A 13,303-nucleotide genomic window follows, 5' to 3' on the forward strand; every position below is an offset into this window, starting at 1 on the left:
ATGTACTACAAATGTCAAGATAACGATTAACATTTTTCTATTTTACATTGAACCAATGGCACATTTAGTAATAACAAATACATAATTACAAAGATAGAATATTGAACTCTTTGGCTCTCCATATATGAAATATATCGTATGTAGTCGTTAAGTCTACGTCTAAAAATAACACCACGTGTGTAAGGTGAATTCCAAATTGAGGAAAATAGCTCTGACACAACTGTCTAAATCTGGGACAGAACATAAAACAACGAATTACAAGAGATGTTTGATATTATACTTATGGCACGGTACTGTAGTAAATTAAAATGCACCTCTTTACCCAAATACGATTCTGAACTGCGCACGTGGCATCATTGGTTTTTATATGTATTTGATACACGGCCGAGTGACAGTTGTAGGTATTTGAATTCCTTTGTTTTGCACGTGATCTAACGTAACACGTTTTCTAAATCTACCAAGGGTTTGTAGAGAAGCGGAGCGGATCGTAAACCCTTGGCTAGCGAAGATGATTCGACCCATGAATAATTATTTCTCTCTAATCAATTTGTCTATTTTCACATTTTTATGTGGCATTACTACAGAATACTAATTAGTCCACGTCTTCAAAAATATCTTATTCCATCGATTCATAATATTATAGGCAGCATTGCAGCTTTGTTTCCCTTAAATCGTAACAGAAAACATGTTAAGGTGGAGAAGCTTGTCATTTATTTAAATGCAAGTCCTAAAGATAAATACAGAAACAAATTGGCTGGGAAACACGGCCGCATCTTGACTAGGAATGGTAGATATTTAAAAGCGTTCACCCAGCCACAATATCGTTACAAAACACAAATGCGATCATATACAATATGAATCTTTACTGGATACAAAAGTGGTGTATAAAAAATATAATAACAAATAAAGGCTTTGGGATTTTTGTTTTGTTCGGTAAAAATATTAGATAAACACAGTGATTGCTATACCGATTAGTTAGAAAACATAGTTGGATTTCACTAAAACTTAAAAGTGCACTGCACCCCTAACGTCATTGTCGCTAACCGGTAGTACCTGCCCTACCTCAAACTGTGGCTGCATGATCAGCGAAAATTTCGATTTTCAAGAATATTTATGAAACGACACAATAGTTGTTTTTTTTTTTATCGATCACAGTCACAATAACATATTCCCTATATACATGTATTTGAATAGCTTCGCTCACAACTAAAACGTGTAGTATTTGTTTATAGGTAATAACAGACAAAACAGGCTAAATATCCCTGTTTACAGAAGCAAGAAAACTTTGTAAGTAGTTATTAAATGAAATTCGCATTAACAGCAGTGGTTACGCTTGTAACTTCTGTGTTGATAAACTTAATCGTTTTCTCAGACTTGAAATTCGGAGTAAAGTGGATGTGTTGAAATGTGCATGAAAAGCTAAAAAGTGTCAAAGTTGTTGTCAATCGGCAATCCTCGGATTATTCCGCTACGAGCACGCAATAACCTCCGAATGATTTTCTAAATAAATAAGATAAACCATGGAAGCTCACCGATTGGTTGACTAATGAACATAGATTCATGAAGTCGAGGATTTGTTTAATCACACAGTCAGACATTTGTCGTAGTGTAAACGGAGCAATAAGCGTGGCTTGCGACGATGCCCTAACGTCAACTGTGCACAACGCAAATGTGTAGATTTAAATGAAAAGAAGCTTGGACTTCCTTTGTCTTATATTTCAAATTTATGTACGGTAACCTCAAAACCCTAACCTACAATAAAGATGGCGATCGTTTACATTTGATGAGCTTGATTAAATAAGTGGTCTCTTTAAATCATCTATTGTGACCTGTATTTTGATTGGTTAATTTGTATATTGAATTTCGATTTCCAAATCTCGAAATTCGAATTTCGTAAATTTAATGTCGAATGGGCCTTCGTACACACTCTTGGGTATACGACTACACGAGATAATATGTCGAATACTCAATGTAAGTTAAGAGTACGGCAGGATATGTCGAGGACGTAAGTTTTGTAAATATATTTGTGTGTCCTGCATATACCAGCGTAAAATTCAAATACCGGGAAAATAAAGGATCGGAATATTTTGAAAGATATTGCAATTCAGGAAATCACCTTCTTTACCCAGCAAAACTTCACTAAAGATGTAAAGTAAAAAAAAAAAACCGACTATGCTAAAGGCTAGGATGACAAGGTGGGTGGTGTATGAAATGATAGAGAATCTGTTAAATATTTCGCTCTAGTTCAAAATGAATGCGAATTATAGACAAAAAGGACGAGAAGGAAGTGTGTAAAGAATATCCCAATATGGTTTTTTTTTTTTTTTTTTTTTTTTTTTTTACAGATTAACAATTTTACTTCTAAAATATAAATATACTCCAACATACATTATTCGGACAGAATAATCATGAGTTCATAAAAACAATTACTAAGTTTTGAAAAGAATTAGAGTCGAATTCTAAAAATTAGTCAAAGTTTCAAACAAAACATACCTATAATGTTATACAAATGCTTACAATGTAACAACACGAGCGTCTACAGTGATGTGTGGATTGTGTTCGTATTTTCGTCATTACACGAGGTGTAGGCTTATGTCATTATGAAATCATTTCATTATTTCCGATAATGCACAAACAAATATATTGATACTAATGCAAACAAAATATCATTGAGAAATTCAAAGTGCTCTACAAAACTCTATGCAATACACATAGTTACAAACTTTTAAAAAAAATTGAAATACCCCTTTCAGTCAAAGAATAAAGTAAAAATAACAATTCATTTATAGACACGCATACACAAGACACAGTACTCTTCATTCCAGAATGCCAGGCATGGCGGATTTTCGTGCTTCTCGTTTTTTCTGTAAGTTTTCTATTTGATGCTGAATATTGCCCGATGCACGCCGAATGTCGGGAAGAGGAGCTAGCCGGTCAGTGTCCACATCACTTGAAATCGTAGGCGCCTCACGAGAAATTGCCGAGGAAACAGCTTTGATTTTAGCCCAGCTTTTCCCATCTGGTTCATTGGAATCTTGTGTTTTACTACCCTCCAGATCTGTCAACAAGTTTTGCATCGTGTTCATGATGCTATCCGCATAGGTACATTCTGTTTCCGGTTTCACTGTGACCTCATCCAACATGTCGCGCACACTCCTCATCAGGGTATCTGCGGTTGATACGATACAATGACGCCCCCTACGTGGTTCAGATTCGGGCTCGTCAGCCGCCATTGCACCATACCTTTGCATCATAGCCTGCAACTCTGTCTGTCCCTGTTTAAGCTGTTCTGTCGATGCTGCGATGTTTCCTGTTTTAACATGTTCTGCAGCCCTGTGGAGCACATTCTGGGAAATTAGTCTTGCATCATGCATCAGATTAGCCTGGATTGCCTCAGACTTTCCGCCTCCCCGGTTCGCAAATTCGCCTCTGGCAATTTCTATGAAATATTTCATTCTTAAGCCCGATGCCTTTGTGTACTCTACCTTTGTTTTCATTACGACTGTGTTGGCGGCTTGGTCGACATTACTCATATCTAACGCTACCCCAATATGACGTGTCGAAGCCGCTGGAATGTCATAATAGAAGAAAGCCTTTTCAGTTTTCCCTTTTCCTCTCACACTTCCACGTAAGCGAACCTTGTTGTCTTGTGAAGTTTCATTATCTAATATGACTGCTCCATTAACGGCTTCGACAACGACTGAGACATTCCAAACAACAGCTGTCTTTCGCAGCATGACTGGGAGAAAGAGGTCAGGGTCATCCATTTCAGATTTCTGAACATCAAGATGGTAGAAAGCATCGCTACTACAGAATTTTGATAGCGAGTACATTGCTTCTGAGATATCATTTCCAGTAGCTATGGTAGAAATGCTGACCCATTGGTTCTGTGAATCATCCAAATCGAAAGCATTCCGACGAATTTTTTCCCTGACCTCGTGAACCAGTTTGTTTGGTTCCTTTGTGCCTTCGTTTATTTCACCGTCAGAAAAAACAATAATGGAGTTTCTATACATCAGCAGATCCTCAGGTCTGAAATGTAAAAAAAAAAAAAAAAATTCCCTAACTATTGTCTGGAATGATTGATCACATGCAGTGTCTCTCAACCTACAATCCCGCATAAATCGTAAATCATTACATGGAGGAGAAAAAAAGGCTAGCATAACTGGTAAAATTGTATCATAAATATTTACCCTTTTGCTCTTTCACTAAATATATCAATAGCCCGCGATAGACCAGCGCTAAGATTTGTCTTTGTTGAAAGGTATGTTTTGTCCAAAGTTTCCAAAACGGTCTTTAAATTGCTCTGAAAAACACAGCTAAAGATGTGATAATTGGTCTGGGAGTATATATATTTCTATTTATGAAGTTCAACGAAATTAATCTACAAATATTTACTTACCCGAGTGTTTGAATTGATTTCTTGTAGTGGCAACAAAACTTGAGTTTTCTCGCCAAAAGTGACTACTGATGCAAAGTCCCCATCATCCAAAGAATCCACTAGTTCAATAGCAAATTTCTTCATTCGCGACAATTTGCTGTGTTTGCGTCTTCTGTCATATTTAATGCCCATGCTACCGCTAATATCAACTAAAATCAGAATCCTCGCTTTCACGCAATGTACTTCCATCGCTTGTTTCGTTGACAGCTCCATCACAACTTTTCCCTATAGTATACAATGTTTAAGAAATAGATGTACACGTTGTTTGTATTACGGGTGTGTGTGTATAAAACAAAAGAAGCGTGGAATAATTTGTCCTATGTTTCCAGAGTTTTTACAATCATATCTATACCGTATATTGGGTAATTTTGGCGCGTTAGACATGTTGGCTATTTTGGTGGATGATGAAAATTCTCTAAAAATGACAGCGCTAAAATTTCTATTCATATAAATGATACTATTGTTAAATGAAAATGCGCTAAAAGACGAAGCGGTAAAAATTCCAAATATATTTTTAGAAATACTGTATACACTAAATATTCCCAACGCAAAAATTACCCGCTATACGGTATTTGGTAATGCATGGGTTTCTTCCATTATCGAGAAATATAATCATTAAAGCAACATGATAGTTTCTATACTGAATGGAATTAGACTAAATGAATAGAAGTGATATTATTTTTTATTTCAATTTTTAACTAAATAGGAACGTCACTGTAATGAAATCTGGCAACAGAGAAAGTTATAATCACAGTAAGTTGAATACGTCATTTGGTTACATTCAGTCATTGTTCCTGTCTGTTTCACTCACCTTCTCGTCCGTCTGCAGCACGTTGTAGGTCAGTTCCACGTCTCTCTCTCTCTCTGGCGCTACCTTTACACTACCGCCGCGGAGTGTGTCCCTCTTCATACGAACCTCTCCCTCCCCATCTGACTCTGTACAGATATAGATTCAATCCATTTGTTCAACGATTCCTTTCAACTTAACCCCAAATAGTCATGTTATTTGCAAGTGAATGCTATGGGCACATATTAAATCAAAATGTTTTATTTTCGTAATTACGAAAGCCCATTCAGCTCATTTTCGTATCTGAATTTTTTCAGCTACGAAAATGAGCTCAGTGGGCTTTCGTATGGATCTATTATGAAATTCAATGACAAAATGACCATAATTGTCCTTATACTTTTGTTGACCGAGAAATTTATATACATTATTCTGAATTTGGTGAATATTAGTCTTGATGTTACTTACTTTTTCTACATTTTGGTGTATGAAAAGCAAGCAGTATGACAAGTATTTGTAGCTCAATGACTAGTTATGCGATGATATTATAATACGATATATAATTAAATATCATACAAATGAGTTATAACCCGATTTTCTTCAATTTTATATATGAATTTACTTACGCAACATTATGCTGTGTGAAATAGGAATTGAGAGGTTGTGTTATATCACGCTTTAATTCCAATTTAATTAATTGTGTTAGACTAGTACTCAAATTAACCACCACTTCAAATCGTCAGTCCATAACTGGCATGCGCAAACTCACCGGAAGAAGACGATGAAGAGATTTGTAAAAGACCAGCGTGGTTCTTAGTAACTGGCAATCTCTTTCTAGTTTTCGAACCCACAATAGGTTTTTTAACAGGAAATCGTTGATTTTGTGAACATTTCACAAAAGTTGGTTCTTTTTGTCTTTCATCCTCTTGAAATGAACTTCTCCCTTTGACCTCCGTGGGTTTATGCCTGTCCGATTGCTGGTCTTTAGTACTGGTTTCCTTACTTCTTGTCAGACTCCGTACCCTTGCCTTTTGTCCTGTTTTCAGTTCCAGCTTATCTATGTCTTCTTCGCTAAGTATACCCAGAGTCTGTACATCTTGAATTTCTTCATCCAGTAATTTTTGTACCGTGGCTTCATTCAACCCATTTGAAAGTAAATATTCGCGGAATTTGTCATTTGGGTCTGAAATGTTGTGTGGATAAATGTTACACTTTACCTTTAGCTGACATAAAGAAATACAACTCCACGGAACAGGATGAATGAGCGCTTTATAATAATTCACTTTACTGATTATTTGTTGCAATGATACAAAAGCGAAATTGGTTAGTAACAATGTCAAAAGCACAATGGTTGAGCAAGACATGCTAGAAATGAAATATAATCTAATCCAGAGTATTAGAAGTAAATGGTCAGTGGTTATTTAATATGCTTATTCTTAGAGGTTCATGCAATTAAAATCTTGTCATAACCAATGTGTTGGATTACCTTATAATATCTATCATATGATAGCATATACAATGTATATAGTTGAGGGTATATTGTGTTTTATAATATAGGTTGCCATTGCTGACTTGTATACGCTAAGAAAAGGGGCATTACTTGTGTCAAAGAATTTATAGGATTTTCCAATTCTGTAAAAGTACGAGTTCAATGTGATACATGTAGTGGCTTTCTGTAGTTATGATTTAAAATATTTTTAACTGTGTAATTTTATCTAGCTTTGATTAACCTTCATATTGCTTGCTATGTCATTTAGATCTTATCAGTATGTACAATCTCTGTGGAGGAAGCTGTTATAGGAAACAAATTACTATACAACACCGTCCGGCAACACAGTACATGTTACTTTGGTGTGTCTAAACACAAAAAATGCACAGCGGAGGTCCCGACCCAGAATATAGTGAATATCTTAGGTCATGACGTAATGGGCGCATCGTCGCAAACCACGCCTGTTATCGTTAGCACTACGTCTTGGTACTCCCGGACTAAGTAATCGTGGCTAGCGACGATGTAGTGGGCGGTACTTGTATACATGTATAAGGCGTTGTCGGCATATGCTGTAGATAGCACTAGATACAGCCCTTAGTATTTTTCAGATTTCCGTGCTCCTGTTAATTGATCATCCTCCCCCCCCCCCCCCCCCCCAATAAACTTAAAAAGTTCAGGAAGAGCGTCTTATGTTCCACGTTCTAGACAAGATTTGCATGCTTCTCTCGGTGAGTCTGACAGAGATCAAAATTTAATGACCTTGAGTTAGATCACGACGAAATATTGTATCCTTTCAATTAAATACGATATTCTCTTAAGCTTTTCTGCTTCATAAGATTCATAATGAATTTTAAAATGCCTAAATGATACTGGTGAAAAGCACGACACGCCACTAATATCATAAAGATATAGAGTTCAGTTTGAGCATCGTATTTTTTATACTGCAAAATATACAACAGATAACTATTGAAGAAATCAGCATGAAAATACCAAATATACACTGCATACTACCCCACCCCTCCAATACAGGGGGATATTTTAGGTTTTATATCGTAAAAGAAAAGTCTGAAATGACAAGGGATATTATGGAACACTGTCATCCTCACATGTGAATTGGTCTGGTGTATAATAAGCAATGAAGTGTAGCTATAGATAATTACCTTTCCAGTGTATTTTGCTTCGTTCTTGAAACATTTAAAATGATAAATTCAAAAGAATCAAAGATCTGTGAATTGCTTTGATAATTTGGTGTTAGATTAATTCAATAATCAATTTAAGGCAGTTCAAGTAGTAACCTTTTTCAGGAATGGGTTTACTTTCTTCTTTTTCGGAGCGGGAATCGTCAACAAATTTCACCCTCCGGTTACGCATGGGTATTGGCGGGGGGTCTACATCCCCGTCCGTAGGTCTGGCCGTGGGCAGTGATTTGTTTGTAGATCCAAATTCAGAGTACATGTCTGCCGTTTGTCTGTACCTATTAAATTTGTCTAAACAAAAAAATCATATTTTATTCCTTGCAGTTGTTCTTTAAATCTAAAACAAAGGAAACCCTTACCAATTATAGAGGTACCTCTATTTACAGCACTGAACAAATCGTATTATAGTCTGTGAAGATGAATAATAAAGTTTTCATCATTTCTTTATTTTGTTCTAGTACGGGGATGTATCATTTACATCTATTACTAGAGGGGGGGGGGGGGGTGAACAAGAACTCAGTAGACTATACAGAATTGATATTCAGTAACTTTCAATTCACTAGCTTTTTGGTCACTGTTTTACCGTTATATGCTCTGAAGACCTTACCTATTGTTGACCTAAAAACTCCATTAAAACATCATAATCTAGATGTTTAATCATCCTTCATGATATCAATAATTTTAAATGAGGATCTGGGGCCGTATCCATACACACATTGCTACATTAACTAGAGAAATACTGCATACAAGAGATAGAACAATACAACATGCTTTTCAGCACAAGTATGAAAACTATTACAATTAATTAAGGAAAGATTTCAGAGCTTTAATTAAGGGATGCTGTTAGCGGAGCTGGTCCACTGGCGGACTAGTCCATGTAACTTGTATCTACTGAGCACACAGGGAGAAACAACATACTTATCAGAATTATTATTATAACATTGATTGTTCCTACAACTTACTAGCTGAGTCATCTAACACAAAGCACTTGTAAATAGACACAATGAACGGATGTAATTAAAAGCCTACTTCAGAACAACGATTGTATACCGTACTGACACTCACCCATGGTTACATCAGCCATCCTTCACTTTGAATGAGCTGAAATGCATTGTGTATAAATCTTAATTATGGAACATGTAGTTTAATGGAAAACCATTCTACAAGATAACAGAACAACAGCAAATCGGATTAAAAGGATTTTTAGAGAAGAAAAATCTAGAATGCAGACTGATTAGAATATTTTAAAATTAATTTACACATTGCTTGCATTCAAATAAAAAAAAATTACGTAACTTATTCCGTGTTCATTGTCAACTTCAGTTCTTCCTTTTCTTAAGAAGGAAGTAGCACATATAATGACTAAATCAAGCTTTTTATACATTTCTGTTAAGTGACACAAACCCTAGCAATATGTATTTTAAAGTTTAGACAAATAATCAAAAGATATCTTTAAAGTTCTGTCAAACTGTATCTCAGAATCTTTTTTTCCGGTGTCAAAGATTGGTATTTTAATTTTTCAAAAGTCATTGATTTTAAATTACATAATGAACAATCAGTTCTGTTGTCCTCGCTGTGATGTGGAAGACCCTTATATTTAAGTATGGCAACCCTATGCTCCACCGGGAGCCAACAGAAATAAGTCAGTCATATTTGTGTATGTGGGTGGGGGAAAGAACACGCCTCGTTTTGACACCCTACAGATTGTTTAGTATTATTTATTTTTTTGCAGGGCACGTATTCGCTGCACATTGAACAGTCCCCAGTGAGTGTAATATTTCATTGTATGCTTATCAAGAAACCGTCATAATTTACTGAACGATTTACTAAATATCAATACAATGAAATAGAGACATTTATTCTGATCCAATTGAGAAATAAATAGAACAGCGCTGATCTGAAATTATCCTTAACTGATGGATTCTTTGTTGCCAAGAGTGACATGCCCCTGGATAGTGCAACCCCCCCCCCCCCCCCCCAATTTGTAATTGGGTTATTCGCTATTATACCGGCTTCCTTTCGTGTTATACAACATTATATTAAATATTTACATTTCCAATGTTTTTACTTTCGATAAATGATAGTCATTTTCTCATGAATGTGAACAATGTCCGAATGAATCTTGGTAGCTAAGGTACGAACATTTTTAACGGCTGAAAATATTCCAAAAGAATTGAGATTGGAATGTAAATATGAGAAATGAATTTCATTTTTTGAAAATACATGGGGGTATGAACAGTAATGTTTCATGAGGCGCGTCATAGTTTATGCCCTCATACATTTTCAAAAATAGAATTTACATGTATTTTTATTTGTGTATAGGGGTTCTATTTAAGCCATTAAATCGTTTCAGAATTGTGAATCAAAGAAATTACGTATATGTTTTTTTAAACTGATGCATGGTGTTTTACTTCATGCGTGCAGGGCTTTTGTAAATGGTAAACGAGAGAGAGAGAGAGAGAGAGAGAGAGAGAGAGAGAGAGAGAGAACGAGAGAGAGAGAGAAAACGAACTTCACATGTTTGAAACTGTAATGAATAAACGTTGTTCCTTTCCTTTCTCGGCATGCGATTTACATTCCTTGACCGGTGCCGGTTGCTGTTTATAGTAGGGGTGCTTATCATGCAATGGTGCGACCCATTTTCCCCAAGTATACAAAATATACTTTAGTATGATAATACAGGCTACCCGAGATCCCCTCACTTTAGCTGCAATTTGAGATCTTAGAAAATTGATTGATGGATATCTTTTGGTTTGGGTATATACATGTATTTGATACCATAGACATGTCCAATGTACAGTAATTGACTTTAACGAAAATACGAATGGTTGCAATATCAAATAAGTAAACCCAAATAGAACAAGACATATTGAAATCCTTTAGGTTGCCGCATTCTCTCTCCCTCTCTCTCTCTCTCTCTCTCTCTCTCTCTCTCTCTCTCTCTCTCTCCATTTGAGTACTGTATCGCATCTCTTGTTTGTTTAACTCTGATATAGAATATTGACATCACAGGAACCAGTATCACATAATGTTTAACTCGACATTACTCCAACACACACGAGTCGAGAACGATGACAGGGTGTTTGTCGCCGTATTTTTGTTTATTGGTAGATATGACGTATCGAGAAAAAACAAGTCTTGTAAATCCCGCTGGCCGCATCTATAGTATACCTTAACTATGTTGATAAATACTTCAAAATTAGATTAATTGTGCGAATTTGACGTATTTTAGTGAACGATTCGAACGATATATTAAAGTTTGGAAAACAGGACTAATAAAAAACACGTCATGTGTGGTTTTATTTCTATTATAGACCAGAATAACATTTATAGAATATTGGTCGTTTTTGCATTAATTGTAAGGTGTTTATTTTCTCTTTTTGATCAGACGGACCTTGTACAAATTCGGGTTGACGTTGTTTCTCTATAATGGGGTCACGTGGAGTCAAACATTGTGTAATATACCGCCCCCTGTGTTTGATATTTTATTTCACTTCAGAGAAAGTCAAAATATAAGGTTATATATTTATCTTTCTTGTTAATAAAAGAGTAAGACAATTACATACCTATTTTTCTGTTGATTTTTTCCGTTTTATGTGTCACACTCGATCAACATTTCCACAGGGCTTTCCAAATGTGGTTTAAACTTCCCTATACATTGTTTACGATAGCCATTATGAATGCGGAAGTTTAAAATACCATGTATTATCTTCAGAACGTTCTACATTAATTTAAAAGAAATTAACATACATGTGTATTAACGTGTTCCATAGAATGATTGCCAAAAAATAAAGTCGTATTGTACATTGATCAGCACGCGGATCCCATGTGGTGTTGACAGGTAATCAAGTTTTCAGCAAGAACCAAGGTAAAAAGGCATTCAGAGTTGTCCCTCTATGTCGCCCCCTAATAATAGAAACATGTCAAAAAGACGTGGATGAAGATCACACCATAGATATTGAATTTAGCGGGGAAATATCCACTCATGCTGACAGTGTACGTACAAGTTTCCGTACAATGGACGGTTTCCGTACAAATGTACGTACAATGGACGGGGTAGATGATGTACAAATGTAGTATAATGAACAGGGTAGATAATGTACAAATGTACGTACAATGGACGGGGTAGATGATGTACAAATGTACGTATAATGAACGGGGTAGATAATGTACAAATGTACGTATAATGAACGGGGTAGATAATGTACAAATATACGTATAATGAACGGGGTAGATAATGTACAAATATACGTATAATGAACGGGGTAGATAATGTACAAATGTACGTATAATGAACGGGGTAGATAATGTACAAATGTACGTATAATGAACGGGGTAGATAATGTACAAATGTACGTATAATGAACGGGGTAGATAATGTACAAATGTACGTATAATGAACGGGGTAGATGGTGACTTATTTGTTGTTCATCTTTGTTTTAAATTTTGTTATCCGTGAGTACCTCCGTAGAATACTTCAGTTTTGATGATAAAAACAAAAACAAAAAACAAACAAACAAGAATCTGACGATGATATAAAATCCAATTTTTCCAAGCTTTAGTTCTTTATATCATTTCGATTTAATCTTTAACCTGCTCTTATAAACTCAGATACATGTATGTTGAAATTTTTACACATACCTTTTTATTTAACCCTTATTTTCCAGTTGTCTATCTCTGAAAAGCTAGCAAAACACTGGTTTCTGAAATTATATGATTGAAACCCCAATACACTGTTTACAGGTGACATACAACGCAGAAGTTTAAATCATTTAAAAGGAAATACTATACTACCGGTACATTTGAAAAGCATTTCAATAAGCTTTTTCGATATAACCATGCTCGAACTCGAGTGTATACGAAGAATACTAAAAATAAAATGGCCATAAAAATATCCCAACTAATACCTGCACATATATGAGAGAACCGAAACTATTGTCTACTACTATCAAAAGACGTCTTTTATTATTGGAGATGGATAGAGTCCTGTACTGGTATGTAGGCCAATAAACAGAAACAGACCACGTACGACGAGGAGGTGCAAAGTTATGAGAAAAGAAAAGAACTTGAATGTGGGTCATGGAAATTAGTTAAGGAGGCATGTTACACCAGAGAAATTAGATGTGGATGAAAAGTGGAGGATATTTTGATATTGAAAACTTTCATATTTACTTTATTTAGTCAAAAAATGCAGTTAGAGTAGAAAGCAATCTGAAGGGGAAAAAATGCTGCTGGACTCGAACCGGCGATCTATAGTTCATCAGTCGACGTGCTAACCCACTGAGACACTCATCTAAACGATGGATTTTGAAATGAATAAACAAATATTGCTGATATTCATATTTTCATCAATGTTTTAAAAGGAAGTCAGCCATTATGACGATGTAGAGTAC

The 13,303-nt window shown here is 35.6% G+C and overlaps 1 protein-coding gene across 12 annotated transcripts; it reads right to left on the bottom strand.

Annotated features, from left to right (window-relative positions):
• Positions 1-688: 688 nt before the first annotated feature.
• LOC125678503 (uncharacterized) lies at positions 689-12,668 on the bottom strand. Of its 12 annotated transcripts, XM_056156946.1 has the most exons (12): positions 12,552-12,668; positions 11,661-11,816; positions 11,477-11,561; positions 9,207-9,244; positions 8,976-9,011; positions 8,010-8,201; positions 7,875-7,898; positions 5,995-6,408; positions 5,253-5,377; positions 4,403-4,666; positions 4,194-4,306; positions 689-4,032 (listed from the first exon to the last, which is right to left on the bottom strand). In XM_056156946.1, exons 5-12 carry the CDS (start codon positions 8,992-8,994, stop codon positions 2,817-2,819), a joined length of 2,367 nt encoding a protein of 788 aa, XP_056012921.1. In that variant the 5' UTR covers positions 8,995-9,011; positions 9,207-9,244; positions 11,477-11,561; positions 11,661-11,816; positions 12,552-12,668; the 3' UTR covers positions 689-2,816. The 12 variants fall into 12 exon arrangements, with proteins under 12 accessions (XP_056012921.1, XP_048772959.1, XP_048772961.1 ...); XM_048917002.2 differs by lacking the exon at positions 9,207-9,244; XM_048917004.2 differs by having other exon boundaries at positions 11,477-11,816.
• Between the last annotated feature and the right edge of the window lie 635 nt (positions 12,669-13,303).

This window comes from Ostrea edulis, chromosome 2 (assembly GCF_947568905.1).
Source record: "Ostrea edulis chromosome 2, xbOstEdul1.1, whole genome shotgun sequence".
Taxonomy (NCBI): Eukaryota; Metazoa; Mollusca; class Bivalvia; order Ostreida; family Ostreidae; genus Ostrea; species Ostrea edulis.